This window comes from Cyprinus carpio, chromosome A21 (assembly GCF_018340385.1).
Source record: "Cyprinus carpio isolate SPL01 chromosome A21, ASM1834038v1, whole genome shotgun sequence".
Taxonomy (NCBI): domain Eukaryota; kingdom Metazoa; phylum Chordata; class Actinopteri; order Cypriniformes; family Cyprinidae; genus Cyprinus; species Cyprinus carpio.
The window spans coordinates 10,329,617-10,353,664 of NC_056592.1; the positions used below are offsets into that span (position 1 = coordinate 10,329,617).

The 24,048-nt window shown below is 36.0% G+C and overlaps 2 protein-coding genes across 9 annotated transcripts; one reads left to right on the plus strand and one right to left on the minus strand.

Moving 5' to 3' along the window:
* On the plus strand, positions 1–22,296 carry LOC109046078 (rod cGMP-specific 3',5'-cyclic phosphodiesterase subunit beta-like). 5 transcript variants are annotated; one of them, XM_042778937.1, is made up of 25 exons: positions 1–202; positions 9,052–9,154; positions 14,058–14,589; positions 14,665–14,835; positions 15,721–15,873; positions 16,177–16,266; positions 16,372–16,512; positions 16,619–16,693; positions 17,016–17,080; positions 17,183–17,249; positions 17,358–17,405; positions 17,680–17,829; positions 17,940–18,083; positions 18,159–18,224; positions 18,459–18,605; positions 18,698–18,805; positions 19,048–19,157; positions 19,254–19,341; positions 19,421–19,521; positions 19,776–19,883; positions 19,991–20,054; positions 20,129–20,203; positions 20,312–20,395; positions 20,531–20,684; positions 21,905–22,296. In XM_042778937.1, exons 3-25 carry the CDS (start codon positions 14,365–14,367, stop codon positions 21,958–21,960), a joined length of 2,490 nt encoding a protein of 829 aa, XP_042634871.1. In that variant the 5' UTR covers positions 1–202; positions 9,052–9,154; positions 14,058–14,364; the 3' UTR covers positions 21,961–22,296. The 5 variants fall into 5 exon arrangements, with proteins under 5 accessions (XP_042634871.1, XP_042634867.1, XP_042634868.1 ...); XM_042778933.1 differs by having other exon boundaries at positions 2–202; positions 14,058–14,835; XM_042778934.1 differs by having other exon boundaries at positions 2–202; positions 9,055–9,154; positions 14,058–14,835.
* On the minus strand, positions 603–7,601 carry LOC109080581 (sulfate anion transporter 1-like). Of its 4 annotated transcripts, XM_042778938.1 has the most exons (5): positions 7,507–7,597; positions 5,698–5,808; positions 5,230–5,316; positions 3,993–4,634; positions 603–2,657 (listed from the first exon to the last, which is right to left on the minus strand). In XM_042778938.1, the coding sequence occupies exons 4-5, from the start codon at positions 4,605–4,607 to the stop codon at positions 1,140–1,142; spliced, it is 2,133 nt and encodes a 710-aa protein (XP_042634872.1). In that variant the 5' UTR covers positions 4,608–4,634; positions 5,230–5,316; positions 5,698–5,808; positions 7,507–7,597; the 3' UTR covers positions 603–1,139. The 4 variants fall into 4 exon arrangements, with proteins under 4 accessions (XP_042634872.1, XP_042634874.1, XP_042634873.1 ...); XM_042778940.1 differs by lacking the exon at positions 5,230–5,316; XM_042778939.1 differs by lacking the exons at positions 5,230–5,316; positions 5,698–5,808 and having other exon boundaries at positions 7,507–7,601.
* Positions 22,297–24,048: the final 1,752 nt, after the last annotated feature.

The following is a 24,048-nucleotide window of genomic DNA, read 5'->3' on the forward strand; positions in this document are numbered from 1 at the left end:
TTTCATTATCATAATCAAACACATTCCGCAGTGTTTTGAGATAACGACGGTTATCCTTTAGGATGATAGTGCGATAAATTATTGGAATAATTTGCTCCACTAAACTTAAAAGATAAGAATCAGCGCTTGTGTTGCAGAACTGACACAAATGATGAAACATGGAGATACAAACAACAAAATCTGTGGAGTATCTTCAACTAAGGTAATGTACAGTAAGCTGTAATGCCACCATTGCATGTGTGTTTTTCTTGGCAAAAACATGGACAATTGTTCCTTATCAACAGGGGGTTTAACTGGAGGTCTGCAGGTGGTTTACCTATTAGTGTTTGATCTCAAACTATTTTGTAAACACAATAAGTGAACTGAAACCAAAAAAACAGAAATGGCTAACGTTTATATAAAAGGCCTAAAATTAAAATGTTTTTGCAATGTAATCGTCATAACCAAGTAGGCTATGTAAAACATGAATATGGTGGGTTGTACATTATCATGTAGGCCTATATGAAGCTGAAAACAAGCATGAACCTTAAGGCAACAAGTATATCCATGGAGTCCAAATAGCAGTTATTGACACCGGTTTAAAATATAATCACATCTCCAGGTGAAATTCACCCTTCACTTTTATTTCCTCAAGAACACCATAAAAACATTTTCACATTTACAAGGCAGTATGACAGGCAACTTATCACAGATCTGTATTGTCTTCTCATTGTCCTGTTCACCAGTCACACAGGAAATTATCTGTCTTCTTGTATATTTTACATTTAAAATTGTATTAAATTAATTTTTGAGGATTAGTGTGTCAGAAATATGTCACAAAACATAATTATGTAGTTATTTGTTTGAGTACTTGAGTACTTTTTGGTAGCTAAATAATAATAATAATAAAAAACTTAATGTGAGGCATAAATGCAGGTTTGTATTCCAGTGTTTATAATAATAACCCCTGAGTTTGTACAGCAGCAGACTATTCAAAATATTCATATTCAGTTCTAACTCAAACAGGAGTGGATTTTTTTTCAATCATGTTGATTTTCATAAATGTATTCAACTTTCATCATTTTCTAAGAGCTGAACATCCTGTTTCATATGTTTTAATAGAAAATGTTTTTCAGCTCTTGAAGCCGTTTGTGGACACATTACACAGACGAGTCATTAACTGTTTGTGTCATACTAGTAGCAAAACAAACAGCACTGTGGATAGTATGAAATGACAGTTGTTCCATGTCTTTGTCACCAGCCCCAAAAAAAGAGCCTCTTCTTAAAGAATCTATTACTGGTGTGTTGCAGCAAGCTAGAATTACATTCACACCAACTTCTTTATAGTCTTTTAAAACCATTTTGAAGGTGCTCACTCCTGTTGTGTCTATTATGGAAATGCAGGAGCAATCCAAAATGATGGTATGAAAATCAATGTTTTTTGAAATCAAGTTTAGAGTTACATCTCCATTTGTTTCATCTACTCTATCTGTCTTCTTCGCTGCCTTTTCTCTAGCTTTTTTCTCAAGTTTTCTTCTGCGGGTTATTTCAAGGAATGGCTCAAGATGAGTTGCTTTATATAAAGATTTTAAAAAGAAGTCTTTGTTGGCATAGAAAAGAGGCGCCTGAAAACGGAAGATCTTCACTTTTGGAACAGGTGAAAGATTATCGTACTCTTCCATGTCCTCAAAGTCGTTGGTTTGTTCAATTTGTCCCAGTAACGAAACTTTAGGATTCTGAGTCTGGCCCACCACACAGATCATAGAGAAGACCACACCAATCAGCAATCCAAGCTCCACGCTAATTAAAGCAGTTGAGCTCATGGTCACCAACCAGACGATTGCCTCAATCTTGCTTTCACGCCATTGCGTAGGGACGTCTCGAAATTTGCGCAGGGCACCCCGCAGACTGACGATGATGATGCAGGCGAGGACACATTTCTGGAGAGCGTAGAAAAATGGTGCAAAGAAAAGAAGGACCAGAAGAACCACTAAGGCACTCACTATACTGGAGACCTGAGTCTGGCAACCTGTTGAGTCCTTCACCATAGTTTTCGCAAGGGCTGCACTTGTAGTGAAAGAATGAAAAAATGAAGGAATTATATTGCAAAACCCAATTGCTATCATTTCTTGATTGGGCCTAACTGTGTAACCATTCTTTTTAGCAAACATCTCAGACAGAGAAACGGTAAAAGCAAAACTAATGACAGCTAATGGAATGGCATCAAATGCTACATGGGGCATCAGTTCAATACTGGGCACCTTTGGAGGAATGAAACCAGTTGGAATGGCACCTGAGATACTGGAGCTAAACTGTCCGTTTAGATCAGCAAAGTGGGAGACTATTGTGGCAACTGCCACTACCACCAGTTCTGTGGGCAGTGGTATCTTCAAACGGTCCTTATAGCGATCCTGGATCTCTTTTCCTGCAACCAGCACTATGATGCAAATGGCACTTGTTATTAAATCACAGAAGTTGGTTTTGTGGATGTTCTTAAAGATATTGATCCAAGTGAACACCACAGTGCCGTAGCCTTGGTGTCGAGGGATCTTAAGGCCAAGCAGGTACTTGGCTTGGACAGTGAGGATAGTGCAAGATGCCCCAGTGGCAAAGCCATCAAGCATAGGAGCAGACAGATAAACAGAGACAAACCCCAGCCTGAGAACGGCCATCAGCACCTGAGGAGAACATACAATACATTTTTCAGTCAAGGACATGACATTCATTTTTTTCTGTACTATGTATTTATTTAGAAATATATAAAAAATGCACGTAAAATGACTTTTATGACGATCAGAGGTGGACAAAAGTACACAACTTCCTTACTTGAGTAAAAGTACAGATACTACTGGTCAAATATTACTCCGTTACAAGTAAAAGTTGTAAGGACCGATTTGTACTTAAGTAAAAGTACAGAAGTACTTGTTTTTAAAAGTACTTAAGTATTAAAAGTAAAAAGTAAATGTCAATGCATTGTTTTATTATTGTTACATTGTTGTATGTAATACTTACAGTACCATATGCCTCTGAATCTATGCCTGCCTTCCCTCATATAAATATCAGATATATTTCTAGAACACAGTTCCAGTAGTGGGATTGAATGTGAGATTAATGCACTCAATAAAGTCCACAATGGTTCCCTCAAATAGTGCCCTATTTTTTTTTTTTTTTTTTTTTGTGGCTTTTAGTATGAATATGTTAGCCTTACTGTTACCTAAAAGCTAGTATGCTCCAAAACAATGACAAAATACACATTTAGAAAATCTGGTTGATGTCAGAATCCAACTTCACATTGACGTTAATCTCCAGCGTTGGACAGTATTTTGGTTGAAAAAGAGAATGATTTGACGTCAAAACTACTTTCTACTCAAGGACCTTGACAGAAATGTAGTGGAGTAAAAAGTAAGATATTTTTCTTTCAAATGTAGTGAAGTTAAAGTAATAAGTTTCCAGAAAAAAATAATACTCAAGTAAAGTACAGATACTCAAAAAGTGTACTTAAGTACAGTACTCAAGTAAATGTACCTAGTTACTGTCCACCTTTGATGACGATCATGTTTCTTTATTAAAAGTCATGTTGATATTTTTATGGGGCTTAAAGTTAAAATGTAATAATAAAAAAATTCATTTGGAGGATGTCGTTCGCTGTCTTCCAAATGGGTTAAATCCATCTCCAAAGGGCACTTAGAATTAAAAACAATCATGGCCGCTATACTGAAGGGCTGTTCCAAACCAAAGTGCTCAAAATGGGCTACTTCAGAGGACACCTTGAAATGATTTTGGAGAATACAACTGATGGGCACTCGGTCCCATGATTCTTTGTATAATTGTGTGACAATGTTACAGTTCAGGGAATGTACAATTGTGTTTCAAGGAACATTTTTTTGGTCCCCTACACCGTTCATTCCTTTGAATCTCTCACTCACATTATTTAAATGAAAATATTTTACTTGTTACAGCACTTACATCTTTGCGTGGAGATTTTCAGATGTGATTTAACAATGTGTACGTACCTGGTAGACTCCAGCAAGAAATGTTACTGCTGTGGCAATGCCAATGGCATAGCACTCCTTTCCACATTCCATATCCAGTGCCATGATCTTCAAGTTGACCAGAGTACTGTTAGCGTCCCCAGTACCATTTATCCCAAATGCGCTTTTCGTACTGTCTTCATTCAAATCAAAGCCTGCAAGGTAGACCTCTCGGTCCACAACTTGTCCAACCATCAGACTCATGAGGCTGAAGATGCCCACAGAAACATGTCTTGACGTCCCCATGAAGAAGTATATGATGTTTGAAAAAAATGAAGTGTACAAGCCATAGATAGGATCCAAGCCCGCCAACAGGCAGTACGCAATGGCTTGAGGGATCAATATAATGCCAATTATGAGCCCAGACATCAGATCTCCCCATATATAGTCCTTCACCTTGTACTTGGGTAGCCATTTCACTACGGGGAAGAAGCCTGTTAGAGTGCTCTTCACTTTAGATCCTGAGCAGGAGAGGTTTCGCTGCAATTTGGTCCTGATAATCTCATGAATCCGTTTCCTTTGTCGTACTCTACGCTTTAGTGTGCCCACAGTCACACAGTTTAGGTCCTCCATGACTTCCAGTGATGAGGGACCCATGCACTGATGGGGCTTTTAAGACAGCTCCTGAAAAAGGGACAAAGACCTTTGATCAGTCAGTGATCTCCTTTAAATATCAATCTGGATGTCTGTTAAACAGGGGTAACTGATTAATGGCAAGTGTAATCAGCAAATGTGAATGTACAACCCTTTCTGTGTTGTCTTTTTTTTTTTTTTTTTTTTTAACTGTTCTCTGGGAACAAGTCAATAATTAGTCACGCAAGTTAACACAATTATCAAAGGTTACACACCAATCGGTGTTTGAGAGGGTTTAGGGACAGCGTTCACCAATCATTAGAAATGATTCTCACATACTTCTCTTATCAGCCTTTAAAGCTGTTTGATCTGTAGCTAGAAAGAAACCAGGAAACAAAAGCTTGATCTTACATCTCACCTACATCTCAGGTCATTATTATTAATAAGACTTATACAGCTATACATGACGGCAATGATGTTAAAGTCCCCAACGTTTTATAATCATTAATAAAACTCCGCAAATTACACGTACAGATGTACTGCATGTGGCACAACATGCTCATCTGTGTGCTTAGCTGTGGGGCTATTCAAAGCAATTCCTGAGTAAAACTGCCCAGTTACTAATTAGTTCACAGAAAAATCTCACCAAACATTTCTTTTTGATTCCTTGTCCCATTAATTCCTCTTCATGTCAATGTGGCAGGCATCTGCTGTAGGTTTGGATGTGCCTGTCCTTGACAATGAAAGACATTGGTCTTTCATTGCATCAATCAAAGCAAACTACACATGCATGCTTTTTTTATTTATCTCCTAATTGCCTATTTATTGGAGGGTCATAAAGTCACCGCTTAGATATGAGACTGTTTTCCATGATGGCGTCTCATAAAGATTATAGGTCTATATTTGAACTGGCATTAACATTAGTAAACTATTTTGTTTTCTTCTTCAGTTGTCCTTCTGCTAAAGTAGATGTATGCTCAGTGTGTTTTTTGAATATTAAGACAGAAATAACAATCTAAATGAGCAGCTATTAAATACAACACTCACCTGAATAAGTGATCTCTTAAAGGGACAAGCTATAAAATGAACAAAACTGCTTAATTTATTCACTAACCTCTCTACACACCGCCTCCCAGCATCTAAATGAAATGCAATGGTGTAAGTCCATGCTTCAGTATGCAAAAACCTTCAGGCAGTCCCCCTTTCTGACATAAGTTTTCATAGGCTGTAAGAACAGAAGGCGTAAGTGTTGTGTCCCTCCTGGGTTAAACATATGCTAGTTGTAATTCTCTGAATTGAGCAATAGCAGGGCATCCGGATAATAAGGCGTAAGAGTCAATCTTTTACTTGTTCTTATAGATGGAGCAAAACCAGTTCACACATTAGTTCATGCTACGAAATACAATGAAAATAAGTTTCATCTGCACTACTAAATTCTAGACTAGACGTGCAACAAGAGCCGCATGAGAAGAAATGAGAAGACATTTGCTTTGTTATACTTTTTGCACTTGAATTGCACTGGAATTTTTATATTTTATTTACAGTGTACCACAACATAAGACTGACATAATACTTGTTTTAAGTTATATGCATTGAAGTAAATATACTAAATTTAATTGTAAAGGGTGTGAATGCTTTATTTAAATTATTGTAGCCCATTTTTAATAAAATATTAAAAAGTAATATTATACAGATGGATATTAAAAAACAATAGCAGGACAACCTGGCATGGTGCAAAGAGTCAATCTTTACTGGTTCTTCTCAAATTGAACAAAAACATTTCACACATCAGATCGTTCCACGAAGATAAAGAAAATAGAATCACTGTTTTATCTGAACTAGATAAATGAGTTATATACTGGCTTTGTGAATTAGAAGAGTTTAAGAATTGTCTCTTTGTTTGCTGCTGGCAATGCAGAGATGTATAATGGCATGTAGTGTCCACAAATTAAATACTGACTTAAAGTTGCTGTTGTTTGTGCTACTTACAGGATGTATGGCATTTATACTGTGAAAATTGTGTGAAATATGATTTACACACATTTCTGCAAAGACTCTTTTGTCATAAATGTTCTGCTTTTAAAAAACGTCTCACATGATGGGTGCCACACGTAGATCATATGGGAGGATTTCATCATTGAAACCAGACAATGGTGGTATTATACAATTTTATTATATTATTTAATAGTATAAGTAATATTTATTATATTTGTGGATGTGCAAGCTTATATATACATACATATATGTATTGTTTTTTTCTTTTTTCTTCTGGGTATTATAGTATGATTTGTCCCATATTGCTGTCTGTGTGTATATGTGGGTGTGTGTTTCCATTCATTTACATTATTATTGTGTCAATAAATAACAAAGGGCCAGTTGAGGCAATCTCTCAGTTTATTCTATGAACTGTGAGCCTCAGGCATCTGGTAAAATAATGACGTGTGTAGTTAAGAATAATGTCCTTTTTCCTAACTGCAGACATACAGTACAGTTGTTGTTATCAGGTCTGGCAGGTTGTATAGACAGAGATCTTGACCCACTTTACATGAAATGCATCAGTTATGAGTCATACTTTATTAGTGATATGAGTGAATGACAAACAGACCTTCAAATATGATCCTTGGCCAACTGAGGTCTTATGTAAGATATGGCTTAATAGTAGTAGGGCAGTATGAGTTTAGATAATATGTAGAAATGAATTGTATACCAGTTCAGTGCCATATGATCATTTCTAAAGTGTCTAAAATCCTAAAATAATGTCAGAAAATAAATTACATGAATGTGCCAAATGGCATGTTGCTTTATCTACATTTCCTATTAAATATTCTTGTGATATCATACTAATATAAAAAAGCTTTGTATAAAAGGAAGCCCACCACCATATAAAGACTGAGGTTGAATATTTTGGGAAACAGGGACTCACCCTTGTCATAGGAGTAGATGAATAGAATGGAGAATACATGTGCCATGCCTTCACTGCTGAATTTCCCGGTGCGCATTAGCTTGACTGTCTGAAAAGAGCAAAGGATTGTGGGTAAAGATGTTGCTCCGCTTTCTTAACCATCATCAACCAATCAGACAGATGGAGATGGGGGGGTGGGCTGTGGGCTGTGGGCTGATCACCATAGAAACGGTGCCACCCACAGTCTCTACTTAGTATTACTGAATTTGTATGTGGCTGAAAGCATCTGAGTAGTGCACTATGAGCCACATGCGGAAAAAATTTATATTTGCTTTTTTATACAGTTGCACTAGAATTTGATTTTATGTTTGAATCGGACTAGCATAAATCTGCTGATAATCTATATAGACATATAGATATACCTTTGCAAATACTATTTTTAAATGTGTGTATTAAAGTGTGTGTTTTGTAATGTTAAAATGCTTTCTATTAATTGTCGAAGCCCATTTTAATATAAAACGTGTAGGTTGTTTCCCTTAAAAGTGTAGCACTGTTTGTGCCTGTGGCTCTGTGTTGCTGTCAGTACATTGCTCTGTTTGTTTGAGCATCCGGTCTGCCTGACAACAGCTCAGCCAATGGTGTGAGATTGGGGCGTGACTACCTGTTTGTCTGACCAAGGGCAGCTGGGCAGAGTGTATGAGAAAACCTGTTTGAAAATGGTCACTTTTAGCAGTAATGATGCAGCAAATGACATTTACTATCTATTTGTGAAAATTATCATTCAAAATTCTGCAACTGTATAGTGCAACATTTGTTATTCCAATCCAATGAAGAATATAACCATTATGTGAAAAAAATAATAATAATTTACTTAGTTCTACAACAGAAGACTAATAGGTTTGAACAGAAATCTTTAAATAAGCTCAGATTCAACTAACGAAGCTAGCCATTGCAGTTACTTCATGGGAACATTTTATTGATGATGGCGATATCTTACGTGACTGCACGCTTATGTGAGGCAGCGTACTAGATCACATATGTTATACTAACGTCAAAGGATATTCAGTGTTTGCTTAGCTGCTTTGTTCTTATTTTATTGATATAAGACTCATTACATATGACCTTATTGTTTTTCCCCAGCAAACAAAGCATGAGCTTGAGTTAATTATCTTTTAAAAACAGTCAGTATGTTCTTATATATTTGCTGACATTCTGCCACTTTGTTCATTTTCATGAATGGTTGGGTATCACACTAACTATGGTTACTCATTTCTTTTACACAATGTTGTAAAAACGGGCATGTCGCCGGTTAAGTGAACTTCTGTGACTTCAGTTATGTATATATGATGCAGGTTATAAATAACCAAAAGAGGGAGCCCTGTTTTTGAAATGTAAACATTTGGATTTCATTTAAATCTCTCCCTCTTTAAATTCTGATTATTATTTATCAGTACAAGTTCAGAAAACTGTGTCACACAGTCTGGAGTCTGGACTTTTCTACATCTTGTTTACCTACAATGTCAGGCTTTAAAAGCCCCTTATGTCATTAACCCTTTGTTTCTCCAGCAGAGACTTGGCTCAGTACAGACACTCAATCTGTTTTGTCTCCAAGACACCAGCTGGCATGAGAATACTTACCGGCAGTCATAACAAGAACAGTTTTCAGAAGGTATTAACCTATTGTAGATAAACTGGCAAGAACTCAGATGACCCAACTTAATAATGATCTGGATAAGCTCATACTGCACTTAGTCCAACATTTTTTCTTTGAATCTTTGAAGGTTGTTGCATTGACGATGTAAATTAACTGTGTTACTGCTCGATTAACATTGAAAACATTATGCCTAATATCTATTGATAAACTTTATTTAATTTATATCACTGTGAAAATCCTTAAGTTTTGTTCTCTTATAATTGGGCACATTCTTAGAAATGTTCCTCTAAGCCTCAGACAAATTTGACTCCTGATTGTTTTGATTTTAATTACACTTAATTATTACATTTAATTATATTTTTATATTCTTGTCAAATTCTTCTTAAGCTCATCTGAGCTACATTTATTTTAAACATTTAAAACATATACTTATAATCTTGTGAATCTGTTAAGACATGCACATATAAAACTCTTCTGTTCTCTGAAAATGCACATATAATAGTATACAGTAGAACATATAATATAAATACTTATATGGTAAGCAATAACATTCTTCTGTTCTCTGAAAATGCATTTAATTTTCATTTGTGTTTTAATTTGCCTGGAACCAAGAGTTGAATAATGTCAGTTTAAAGGAATTATCCTCACTGAAGTCTAGAAATTACAGTAAGTGGATAACTTGATCTCCTTATGGCAAAACAACATCTGTCCAATTTTAACCTTTTTTTAGATCTCACGAGCCCTCATTAACTTTTCCCATAATCTCTGTTATGTTTCCAAAATATAAATGTATTTGTCCCTTGTGATTTATACTGTATATTGATTCAGTTCTTCTAGGCATTGGTTATCAGTGCAAATCAGCTGTGTAAAATAATATATCCTTTTCAGTTTGTACACAAATGGGGCATTCAAACTGATGTGTATCCATTCTAATATATTTTAAATTTCAAATAATCTGTAAAACTAGGGCTGTTAGTCGATTACATTTTTTAATTGAATTAATTACATGTTTTGATTAATCTAATTAATCACAAAAAAATTTTGACTGTGAAAATACCCACAAAAGATTATTTAAACCCATTTTTGTGTTAAATGAGAAAGTATCAAGTATAGACATTACAAAATTGTAGCTTTAGAACTATTTTATTTGATTCAACATAAGCTGTCATTAAAAAAATACTTATTTCACATAAACATTTAGGCTACAACAGCCTAACATCACACATAAACTATGGAGCATAAAGAAGATAATTTGAGAAACATCTCAGTATTTTTTGTTAATACAATGAAAGACATTGGTAACCAAAAGAGCTTTGTTAGCAGCAGTCTTCAAAATACCTTCTTTTATGTTCCACAAAAGAAAGGTTTGAAATTACATGAGGGTGAGCAAATGATGATAGAATTAATTTTTTGGGGGGTGAACTATCCCTTTAATGTTTTTGTTTTTATCATTATTATTATTATTATTTTAATTAAATGATAATCTTAATAAGGAACTAAATCTGCCAGCAGATGGAGGAAAATATCTACTCAAATATTCATATCTATTCTATATATTCAAATGGCTGATTCATTCAGGAATGAAGTAAACGAGTCTCTTTATGAATGGGGCTTTGAATCATTGGTTTACACAATTCATTCAAAACATGGATTCATTCAGAAACGAAACTCTGCTGTGTCCCAGATAGCAAAATTCTGTGGGCCTGATCTGGCACTCTCATCTGACACTCTCATCTGGCCAACATGCCGTGTGGAATGCTGGCAATTGGGTGGTCTGCTCTTGTTTGCCAGGTTTGGGCCACAAGCAAGCCAAAAGAAAGCCCAATGTCAGCCATGAACAAACCAAATAAAGCAGAACTGGCCCAAATCTGGGCCACATCGATTTTAATTGTGTTAAAGAGCGCACAACGAAGATGAAAGGTTGTATAGCATAAGTCTTTAATTTAACAAGGGTAAATCCAAACATAATGTAGTACAGACCAGACAAACTCAAAGTGGACATACAGGAACTTAAGTACTCAGACCAAACAAAGATAATTAACTAGGCACATCTGAACAGAATAATACAATCCGCACAACAAGGGAAATGGTGCGAAAGGAAAAAAAAAAATAACAGAAACCATGACAGTAAGAGTACAATCATTATAGTGCACTTTTGTTTTTATGCTGCACAGTACAAATATGAAAAAATAAAAGTAGCCAAATTCTATTAGGCCATATTTACAATTTCAAGCTTCCATTTCAATTAGCCAGTGTCAAGTGTTATATCCAAGAAGTGCCCTTTACTTGTCAAGTGTTACAACCAGAAGTGGTCCTCATTTGTTTTATAATATATGGGGCATATTTGCCATGTCAGATGTGGGACAAGTTGGCTTACACATTAGCCAATGCTGTGAATTATTATTAATTATTTGGGAAATATTTGTAATTATATATGCGGGCCACATTTGTGGCATCATATAAGGGCCACTTTAGGCTCACAGCCACATTAGCCAGTGCTTACTGTGCCATATCTTTGCCAAAACTGGCCCAGATACGTTTGAGGATAACTGGGCCACAGTTGTTGCATTATATGCGGCCCACTTTTGACTCACAGCCACATATTAGTCAGTGCTTACCATTCCATATCTTTGCCAGAACAGGCACATATATGTTTGAGGATAACTGGGCCACATTTGTGGCATCATATGCGGCCCACTTTAGGCTCACAGCCACATTAGCCAGTGCTTACCATGCCATATCTTTACCAAAACTGGCACAGATATGCTGTAGGATAACTAGGCCACATTGGTATTACTATATGTGGGCCACTTTAGGCTCACAGCTACATTAGCCAGTGCTCACTGTGCCGTATCTTTGCCAAAACTGGTCCAGATATGTTTGAGGATAACTGGGCCACCTTTGTGGCATCATATGTGGGCCACTTTAGGCTCACAGCTACATTAGCCAGTGCTCACTGTGCCGTATCTTTGCCATAACTGGGCCAAAAAATGCTTTAGGATAACTGGGCCACATTTGTGGCATGATATGCGGGGCCACTTTAGACACACAGCCACATTATACAGTGCTTACCATGCCAAAACTGGCCCAGATACATTTGAGGATAACTGGTCCACATTTGTGGCATCATATATGGGCCACTTTAAGCTCACAGTTACATTAGCCAATGCTCACTGTGCCATATCTTTGCCAAAACTGTCCCAGATACGTTTTAATGTACCAGGGCCACATTTGCTGAAACATATGTGTACCACATTTGGTTGGCACTATTTGGGCCATAATCACTGTTTACCACATGGGCCACTTTAGGGTCACATTCAGATTACACATTGCCATCAACACTGCAACTTTACCTACAGAGGCCCACATGTGATGTGATTGTGTCATTAGGAATGATTGGGGTGTGAGTGTGTGCAGTTTATGTTGTACAACAAAATGTCAAAGTATAGTTCTGTTTAACACAAACCAGAATATGAGATGAATATGAGATACCTCCCCACTCCAGAAAAAAACACAAAACTTTTTATTAATCAAAATTAATAATCATTATTACAACATCAAGAACAATAATCAACTTCAGCTTCTCTCACTAAGGACTTATTGTGATTTTCTTTTCTAGGCTATTTACATAATGTATATATTTTTTTTCTAAGAGTGCAGAATAATGACTGATTCTTATCACCAGGTGGCACAAAAACACTTGGGCTGGATTCAGATTCTGAGTTCTGCTTTTATGTAAAATGTTTGTTGACATGCTAAAGAATAAAAGTGTCTTACATATTACAATTTAAATGTTTAAACAAACATTAGCACATTAAGGAAAATTGCACATAGAAATCCGTTATTCTTATCAAAACATTGTTTAGTGATATCGTATTGGTTATAGTTCTGATGTGCAAATAAAGAGTTTGAGGTTTACACCCTAGTAGAGTTGATTCCCATTTCCTCATGCTACTCCAAAGATATTACACTTTTTCTAACAGGTTGATTTAGTTGCAATCTTTGTGTATTGGCAACTAACTGACAACTGGATACATTTGACTATACATCATTTACAGCTTCTAAATGTACACCGAAACAACAGAGATGTATCAGCACTCACAGATGCACACAGGACCTACCCTCAGGAGCCAAAGCTCTCACTTGTTTTGTGCACGTATGAAGCTATTAATATGCTGATTATCCTCATGACCTTTTGCTTAAGATGGATACGAGGCCTTTATATAGAAATGAACTTTACCTCAACAAAAGGATTATAGGCATTTTATGATAAGATCTGTATCGTTATTCCATCTAGGCCCATATCCCTCAGTAGTTTTCATTAGGATTATTTAGAATGCACCAAAAATCTTGAAATGTAGCATCAAACACAGTCTCTTTCAGATAAAAAACACAGAGTGTCACATGTTGAAATCTAATTTATTAACTATTAACACAATTTTTCATTTGTTTATTTTATTTTGTTTGTGTATATACCTTTAAATCTGATATAGAATTTGTAGTTCAGGAGCAGAACCAAGTCCAACAGGTTTTAAAAAAGGTTTTTCAGGCACAATATTAATATGTCTGGTCTATCTTTTGGTCTTTTTTAATGACTAATATTCACATACACTGTACATATGTTCTTTTCCTTTTTTTAAGGAAAGCCCTTTCACTGCGCCCATGGTTGCAGTCCCACTGAGTAAGAAGACAACTGGGGTGCTGAGATAATCAGCTAGTGGCCTGGTTAAATAGGGCTTAGTAATGAGAAGTGTGTTTTTAATAAGAACTTAAAGAGCTTGTAGCGCAAAGGCCAGGCTTCTGGGAGAGGAGACAAAGAGGAACAAAGCATATGATTGTGCATTACCACTCACATACTTTATGATTCTATAGCGTTTCCTCTGAAATGGTCATTAAGTGCATCTCTTCTCTTTCCCAGGACACAGAGAGCATTCAGAGGAGGACAGCAGTCCGTTTCAGCTCTGGGCTCAGGCTTTGATGCAGGTCACCTGATCAGTTTTCCTAGAGCAGATCCTGATTCACCTTCAACACTATTAGGAAAACACCTTGCTGATGACAGTTAGATTGGACACGGGTTGCCCCTGCTTGCTTCACGATTCTTCGTTTTCTCAACCATTTGAGGTTTTTATGCTGTAAATATTCAGTTTTTGTCCTGAAAACTTATTTGAGCTCTCAATACTTGGCCATCACCTGCCAATACTGGGATTGGGGCAGAAGATCCCAAGATGAGTGTCAAAAAAGAAGATGTGGAGAAGTTCCTGGATGGAAATCCAGATTTTGCCAGGAGCTATTTTGACAAAAAGCTCAAACCTGGTGCTGTGGCCTCGATCATGCGAATACCAGAGTCTAAAGTGGATATGGACAGTTTTAAGGACATATGTTCAGTAGAGGAAGGAATGATATTCTACGATCTCATTACAGACATGCAGGAGAACGTCAATATGGAGAAGGTGATTTTTAAGATTCTGAAGCGGATCAGTGCTCTGATTCACGCCGACCGATGTAGCTTGTTCATGTATCGACAGCGGAACGGCATCGCTGAGCTGGCTACTCGTCTCTTCAACGTTAATGAAAATTCTGAGCTTGATGACTGTGTGGTGCCTCCAGACTCTGAGATCGTCTTCCCTCTGGACATCGGTATAGTAGGATATGTGGCTCAAACCAAGAAGCCCATCAATGTGAAGGATGTTACACAGGTACAAAAGAAAACATTGCTTTTAAAACATCTGTACACAGATCAGACAAACTTTAAAACGTGATTGAAAGAGACTAATGACACTATTATACATAATTAGACTGCAGGTATGGTCATATTTTGAGACTTGGCAAATCCTCTGGACATAATCCATTTATTTCAGTATGCCATGACCCATGTCCAGCATGAAGGATTTCACATGTGGCATTTATGCAGTGACCAAATCTCCTCTCAGTAGTTGAATCACACAAAAACTTAGAACAGATTGTTTATTTATTAAATCATTTGTACAATAGGTTGTGGGTTTTACAAAATTTACTTTATTTTATAGTGTCCTTGTTACACATTACATGTACTTACTACAGTTATAACAATAAATTATGCATAATTGCATGCAACTAACCCTAAACCAAACCCTCATCCTAACCTTAGCCATATACAGTAGGAAGTACATGGAGTTCATTAATACTACCCAATACACGTCACGAAGAAACACCTACACACTAAAACACAAAACAATATGAAAAAAAAAAAAAAAAGATTTTCTAATGCATTTATTATTATTAGTTAACCTTTACTAATACATTATTAAAATGTTAATATTATTTATTGGACTTGGAATATGAATAGTTTGGAATAATGAATAGCTATTATTAACTAACATTAACAAAGTTTTATAAATACTGTAACAAATGCATTTATCAATGCATTAACTAACGATAACTTATTAAGTGTTACTAAAAAAAACTTTTATCTACTGTCTTATATCCATTCTAATGTCTAATTAGTCCATTAGCAATACTGTCAGATAAATGTGCGAGTTAGTATAAATGTGTAGGGACAGTGTGTAATGTGCATGACAAAACTGACCTTGCTTTCACTGTAGGATAGTCACTTCAGCTCATTCGTTGATGAACTTACTGAATACACCACACGCAACATCTTGGCTGCACCAATCATGAATGGCAAAGATGTAGTAGCCATCATTATGGCAGTCAACAAGACTACTGGTCCCCATTTCACAGATGAAGATGAGGATGTAAGTGTCTGTCTGCTGTTTGTGTCCACCACTATTATTAACACAATCTACAGTGGACTCAAAAAGAATTTGGACACAGTTAAAAATAACACATTTTAAATGAGTAAACAAAATTAAGACAAGTATTTACCACATTTTAACTGGCAATAATGCCTAAATGAGTTACAAAATTAAGAGTTACTTGTTTTATAAAATATTGAAATGAGAGAGTAAAGACATACTTGCATATACTGAGACAGTAAAGCATACATGACATTGTTATTTTCTTCCTTTTTTTAAAAATCTAAATCTCTTTTTCCAAAACTTTTTTTAAAGTATCTGAAAGTTGGCTCTCTGAACCTGAAGATTTTTCATCTGAGCTACCTTCATAACTGTGAAACACGAAAAGGACAGGTCAGTCTGCACAAGCTTGCAAAAACTAGCTATAGGTGATGAAATTGTAAAAAATGAATTGAACAATATATAAATGAATGCATTTTTCATATATCTCATGCATAGCTGCTGTTGTGGTCCGCTAACAAGGTGTTTGAAGAGCTTACAGACATTGAACGACAGTTTCACAAAGCTTTGTACACAGTACGAGCCTATCTCAACTGTGACAGGTACTCTGTGGGCCTGCTGGACATGACCAAGGAAAAGGTACTTCAGTCACTATAATTGCTGAAAGGAACAGAGACTTCATGCTTGATTTAGAGGTTCTCTTGTCTCTTTCTAAGACTGGCCCGGTGGTTTTATTCTCTTGCAGGAGTTCTTTGATATTTGGCCTGTGTTGATGGGAGAGCAGCCACCTTATTCTGGCCCTGTTACTCCAGATGGAAGGGTAAGCTGCATTTTGTACAATTCAATTTAACCCAAAATCAAAATTGTTTTAACATTTACTCACTCTTATGTCATTACAAATCCATTTGACTTTCTTGAGTCCCAATTTGGAGCTTATTTTCCAAACAGTGACATCCACTTTTGTTATATATAAGTGAGCAGCTTGAGCAGTTTGGACATTACTTATTTTTTGTGAAAGAAAGTCATATAGATTTGGAACGGCATAATAAATGTTGATAGAATATTAATTTTTTGGGAGAACTATACCTTTAAGGTCTCTAAAATGCTTATAAAATCAAACTTTTATCTTTCCTTTTACTTAGGAAATTATTTTCTACAAAGTTATTGATTATATTTTGCATGGAAAAGAGGACATCAAGGTCATACCGTACGTTTTCCTGTTTTTCTTCTAGTAACCAACGTGTTATAGCCAGAGTGTGAATTATAAAATTATAAAGCATTATAAAAACACAATTTTCTTTTTCCACAGAAATCCACCTGCGGATCATTGGGCTTTGGTTAGCGGATTACCTACATATGTTGCAGAGAGTGGATTTGTAAGTGACTTCTTTATTACTTCGGGAATAAAGTATGGTTGATTTTTGAAAGGTTAAGTATGTAATTACATACAGTATTCATTTGTTAATTTCTGTTGTGTATTCAAGATTTGCAACATCATGAATGCAGCAGCAGATGAAATGTTCAACTTTCAGGTATTTTTATTTTTTTACTGTCTAAAACATGGATCCTCAAATCTGCCCTGCAGACAGAGTTTAGCTCAAACCCTGATCAAACTCACTTACCTGTGATTTTTTTATGGATCCTGAAGACCTTGATGAGCTCACTCAGGTGTGTTTGATTAGGGTTGAAGCTAAACTCTGCAGGGCATTGGCCCTCCAGGGCAAGATTTGAGGAGCCCTGGTCTGAAACATGTTTAGTGGTTGAAGTTCCCTTGGCTTGCAGTAATAACACTTTGGGTTTCTGTAGACGGAAGCTTTGGATGACAGTGGATGGACCATCAAGAATGTGCTGTCCCTGCCAATTGTCAACAAAAAAGAAGAAATTGTTGGCGTTGCAACTTTCTACAACAGGAAGGACGGGAAACCATTTGATGACCATGATGAACAACTCATGGAGGTAAAATTGATAGATTGATTGGTAGCATTACTGAGAATGGTCATTTACTGACTGAACTCAAAAACCACTGACTTGTTGACTCACGGAACAATGCGTTGCTGTCTCGACAGGCTTTGACACAGTTTCTGGGCTGGTCGGTCCTCAACACAGACACCTATGACAAAATGAATAAGCTGGAGAACAGGAAGGACATTGCCCAGGACATGGTGCTGTACCATGTCAAATGTCGAGATGATGAGATTCAAAACATCCTTGTAAGTTTATACTTTTATTTTATTATTTTATTTTATTACTATTTATTTTTGTTCTCTTTGGTATTTCTATACTAGAAAACAAGAGAATATTTTGACAAAGAACCAAGAGACTGTGAGGAGGACGAGTTTTTGGAAATTCTGGTAAGCTGAACTGCTTATTAATTAAAGATTTAAAAAATTACAGTCTGATATTAATCTTCTCAGATAGATAAGATAAAGTCGCCTTTATTAGGAACCCATTAGGATACCCACTAGTATTAAGTTTAAGATATACTGTTTCAGCTATTAGTCAAAATACTTTGCTTATTTTTTCCTTTCGCATTGGTTTGTTTTTAAAAAGACCGTCTGACTTTTGTTTTTATATTTTCCATGCAGAAAAAAGAGCTGCCAGGTCCAAATAAGTTTGAGATCTACGCATTCCACTTTTCAGACTTTGACTGCACTGAACTGGAACTTGTAATGTGTGCGATTCAGATGTACTATGAAGTTGGAGTGGTTAAAAAGTTTCAGGTCCCTCAGGAGGTAAATATGATTGTTTATAATGATGAAGACACCTGATTTGTGTCATGAGGCATCATGGAATTCCATAAAATTGGCTGCTATTTTCTTGTTAGGTTTTGGTAAGATTCATGTACTCAGTGAGCAAAGGCTACAGGAAAATCACCTACCACAACTGGCGCCATGGCTTCAATGTTGGGCAAACCATGTTCACTTTACTCACGGTATGACCTGCCCAGCTTACCTTTACTTAGGATTACTTGTTTAGGGTCCAAACTAAATGTATAAGATGATTTGATCATTTAAATTTATATTATCATATATAGACACATTAAAAAAAAAAAAAAAGATTTAGACAAGCAGATTTTTGCATCTTTGTTGTTCATGACACGTTTGATACACATACTAAAAATGTAAAAAAAAAATATCATAATGAAAATGTTTTTTTTTTTTTTTATGGAGCCAGACAGGCAAACTGAAGCGGTATTACACAGATTTGGAGGTGATGGCCATGATCACTGCAGGCTTCCTGCATGATATTGACCACAGAGGCACAAATAATCTCTACCAAGTGAAGTCAGTAAATACTACTACTATTTCTGCTAGTACTTGTACTATTATTGCTTCTTATAAAATGTTAATCATCATCACATTTGTATGTTTTGTGATAAGGTCCCAAAATCCTCTAGCCAAGCTGCATGGATCCTCCATTCTAGAGAGGCATCACTTGGACTTTGGCAAATTCTTGTTAGGCGACGAGGTATGAGCAAACTGTCCAGAATGTGAGCCTTCGTGTTGATTTGATTTGATCCTCCTAACATAAGTTTTTTTTTTCTTAGTCATTAAACATATTCCAGAACCTCAACAGAAGACAGACGGAGCATGTCTTCCATCTCATTGACATTGCCATTATTGCAACTGATCTTGCATTGTACTTCAAGTAAGGTTTGACAATATATCATAGTAGTATGTTTTAAAGTCTCTTGAATAAAATTCAGTTAAAGGCATTTTTCACTCAACAATGAAAATGCATTATTTTCTTGTCAATATGTGGTTTCAAACTCATATACAGTTAGTTTTTCTTCAGCTGTTTGTATAGTGACCGTTACTGTTCATTTAAAGAAGTGAAACGAAATGTAAAGCTAAAATGAGACAATAAAAAGTTTTAAAATATGAACTTTTTCTACCTTAAAGAAAGAGAACAATGTTCCAGAAAATTGTGGATCTCTCTGAAACATATGAAGATCAGAAGAAATGGGTGGACTTCATGTCTCTTGAAACAACAAGGAAAGAAATTGTAATGTAAGTGTGTCCATTTACAACTTACGCTAGGCATTTTAGCATAATACATCTCTTAGAAATAATCAATTTGTGCTTTGCATGTTTTTATATTTTTAATAATTGGCCAGGGCCATGATGATGACAGCATGTGACCTCTCAGCTATCGCAAAACCATGGGAGGTGCAGAGCAAGGTAAGAGATGTCAAATGAAGAATAACTAGTTTTGCATCTCAGCAATATACAAAGTGTAATTTCTCCCATCCTAGGTCGCCCTCTCTGTAGCAGCTGAATTCTGGGAGCAGGGTGATCTTGAGAGGACTGTTCTTGAGCAACAACCTATCGTGAGTACCTGAATCTAATATTGGTGGTTGGGCTGCTAGGAAAGATACTATCTTGGAAACCATTGTTGGAAAAAAGAACAATCACGTGGTATTTGTCTTTTAATCTAGCCCATGATGGACAGGAACAAAGCCGCAGAGCTGCCAAAGCTTCAGTGTGGTTTTATCGACTTTGTCTGTACTTTTGTTTACAAGGTACCTTTATGAATAAAGGGAATTGATCTTTTTTGTTGTTGTTTGTTTCAAGAAATTAATGACAAAATCATTCTAATTTTGTTTTTAACATTAGATAAGATTAATTAGCAACCCCTCCCTCTTTGTTTTCCATAGGAGTTCTCTCGTTTTCACCACGAGATCCAGCCAATGTATGATGGCATTCTGAACAACCGGAAGCATTGGAAAGAGAGGCAGGATGAATATGAGGCAAAACTAAAGGCAATGGAGGAGGCAGTTAAGGCCAGACAGGAAGAAGCTGCTAAAAATGGTTTGAATTTTAATCTTTTGCTTAAGATTTTTTTTTATTTATCTATATCCTTTGTTCACTGTATTTCTACTAAATAAGAAAGACCCTACATTCAGACCCTCTTAGGGACCGTTCACATGTCGCGCCTAAAAACGTGTGGAAAACGGTAGGCGCGCCGCTTTCTGTGTTTTTTTTCCAGTGCGTTAAAAACAAAGCGCTTGCGCTCTGGAGGCGTCTGCCGTTGCTAAGCAACCATGACCAGCGCTCTCCATGAAGAGCAGAAGTTTCAGCAAAGAATAAAAGGATTTGCAGCACAAAAAATCGCTTGCAGTAGCTCTGCTACTAAATTTATTTAAAACTGGCTATCCCTGTACAGCTATTATCGGCTGTTCCTTCAACTTGGCTGAGCTTTCAATGTTGTTACGGGAAAGGATGAAGCTGATTGGTTGGTTCTTGTCACATGACCAGCGGTGCGCTTGCGGCATTCTGAAAAGTTGAAATGTTTTTATCTTGATGCGGCGTGGACGCACCTGGAAAAAATGAGCGAGTTGCACAACGTGCGCTTCACAACCACATCGCTTCCAAAATGAGCGCGCCTACATTTGAAATAATTAACTTGAGCGCACAAAAGACACGATATGTGAACGGCCCCTTCAGTGTCACATGATCCTTCATTCTAATATGCTGATTTGGTGTTTAAGAAACATTTTTTTTATTATACCATATTTATTTGAAGTATGATTTTATTTTAACATTATAAATTACTTTACTGTCAATTTAATTTAAATTATCCTCGCATTAGAATAAAAGCCTAAAAAATTAAATAAAATGAATGACCCCAAACATTTGAAAGGTACTGTGGTGTACACTGACATGCTACATGTCCAACAGTATGTAAACACCCAAAATCCACACCTATACAGATATACAGATTAATAGGCAAAATAGTCCTCACTTTACTGCTATAAAAAGGGTTTTGCAGTCTTTTAACATGAAAAAAAAAACCACCTTGACTTCCACAAAAGAACCCAGACACAAAAAGCTAACCTGAAGAACATGTAATTAAACATCAAGAACTTCATTCATCTCGAAGTAACTTAATTGGCCATCAAAAACCTGACCTGAACTAGAATAGCCAGTAACAAAAGAGTGTCCAGATCCTGTTGGCCATATATTGTATGATATGATACATTTCTTTCATTCGGATTCCTTGTGTTTGTTTCTGTGTGGTTTCTCTACAGCTGCAAATTCCAACAGCACCAGTGGATCAGGATCCAAGACCTGCTCTATCTGCTAGAGAAAAGACAACGTTACAGAGGGCAAGGCAGTTTGAGATGCAACCTAGCCTCTACAGTACATCACACAGATCAACATCACCCTTAGGATCCCCAAGGATCTGATCAAGAGTGAGTGGGAAAACACTATCAATGCATTGTATGCTATCAGCAAGCCACAAGACCACCTGCTAACCAAAACACACATCGGATCTTGCCTACAGTTAGCATTACTGTTCCATTGTGTTTCCTTTGGGTCATAGTGTTCAAGCATTTTCATAGGATGATAATTGGTTTCAGTTCATCACAATGCAGACTTAAATGTACTACAGGAAATTTCAGAGGTAAATATTGAAAAATTACTTGTATGGAAAAAAAATAATTTATCAACTGCTATTTAATATAAGAGATATTAGCATCATCTATAAATTACTTGTATGGATAGGTTTTAATTTATCAACTGCTATTTAATATCAAGCAGGTCCACAACAAGTTCAATCAAGAAATGAAAAAAATATGTACAGAAAGTTCTTGTAATTCCAAGATAACTTTTCCTCCGTTTTGTAATTGTAATGTCTAATTTGTTGGCACCTGCTACTTTCACTGAATATCAGAAAACAAAGGCCATTATATGAGTGATATGTATTTTTTCTGCCATTTATTCCCTCTAAAAGTAATCACATTGTACAGATGGAAGCTAACGTTGCAGGTTGCTAAATGTGAGAAGGTAGGTGACAGACCTTAGTGCGCAATAAAATATAGCTTCTGGTACAGTGGTGATCAGCATGTATAAAGATTGGGTTTAAAGTTATAGTTGTTTTTATAGTTTGCATTTTTTTTTTTTTTCACCTAAGCCGACAGGTAATGCGCAATTATCCTTCAAACTTATTTACATCAAGTGCTGTCTTGGGTGTGTTTTACTGAGCAATGTCCCGTTACTCAGTGTCTCCGCTGTTGGGACATGCGTTCACAGAGAAAACTAATTCCAGTGGCCTTGATTTCATTCATCTGTTTTCAGCTGACCTGTCATCACACTAAACCTTGAGAAGTCTGTGATTAAATTCATGAAGGTATTCAAATTCAGGCAATTTTTTTCTTCTTGTGTCTGACTTTTTTTTTTTTTTTTTTGTAGGAATCCAATTTCTCTTTCACTAGTTGTCTATAAAACATCATAAAAACATCAATTGTGTAAATATACAAAATGTATTTTTTAAATTTTATGAGGTACGACTTTACATACTGTTAAAAAGTAAATATTGCAAAGGTGTGTTTTAGTGCACTTAATGAATTTTACAAGCTTATTATACAAAGCTGCTGCTTCTGTTTCACATATCATAAAGGTTTAATTTAAGTAGGGAAGAATCAGACAGTAGCAATGAAAATTGATGTTTAAATCAGTGTGTCAGATCTGACAGCGAGGGCCCCATAATAAGACTTGTGTCTTTTTGAATTTGACATTAGTGTGTATTACTTGCAGAGCAAGTTTAATCATTTTTGACATGAATTTGATTATTTTGATTCATCTTCAAATATGATGCTCGCAAACCATCAAATATGGATGGTTCCAATTAAATTGGTAAAAAACATTAAAACTTCACTTCTGTATGCTCAATACCACGACAATTAAAGCATATATTTTTATGAACTTTGTGTTTTTTCTTAGTACTTAGATTGGCTTTTTCAAATAAATGATTTTCTTTCTATTTATCAAAGAATACTGGGGAAAAATGTATCACGTTACAACAGGAAATGCTTCTTAAGCACCAAAGCAGCATATTAGAATGATTTCAGAAGGATCTTGTGAGACTGGAATAATGACTGCTGAAAATTTAGCTTTGTCATCACAGGAATAAATTACATTTTAAAATATATAAAAATAAATAAACAGCTATTTTACACTGCACTATTTCACAATATTACTGTATTATTTATCAATTAAATGCAGCCTTGGTGAGCAGAAGAGCCTTATTTCAGAAACATGAACAAAACTTACAGACCGGTAGTGTATTAAAGCAATAACAATATTAATTTGAGACTATGCTATGAGTCACTCAAAAAGAAAGCCTCTTATCACATGAGAACTATCAGCAGTTTACAGCCTTCCCTTCCTA

What these genes read in the sequence shown, in the direction of transcription:
- LOC109046078 (XM_042778933.1), top strand. Translation starts at nt 14,365, where the DNA reads ATGAGTGTCAAAAAAGAAGATGTGGAGAAGTTCCTGGATGGAAATCCA. An exon ending in CCATGTTCACTTTACTCACG is followed by an intron (nt 18,806 to 19,047) that starts GTATGACCTGCC and finishes TTATGGAGCCAG; the next exon opens with ACAGGCAAACTGAAGCGGTA. An exon ending in CATGGGAGGTGCAGAGCAAG is followed by an intron (nt 20,055 to 20,128) that starts GTAAGAGATGTC and finishes CTCCCATCCTAG; the next exon opens with GTCGCCCTCTCTGTAGCAGC.
- LOC109080581 (XM_042778939.1), bottom strand. Translation starts at nt 4,607, where the DNA reads ATGGGTCCCTCATCACTGGAAGTCATGGAGGACCTAAACTGTGTGACT. An exon ending in TTCTTGCTGGAGTCTACCAG is followed by an intron (nt 2,658 to 3,992) that starts GTACGTACACAT and finishes TGTTCTCCTCAG; the next exon opens with GTGCTGATGGCCGTTCTCAG.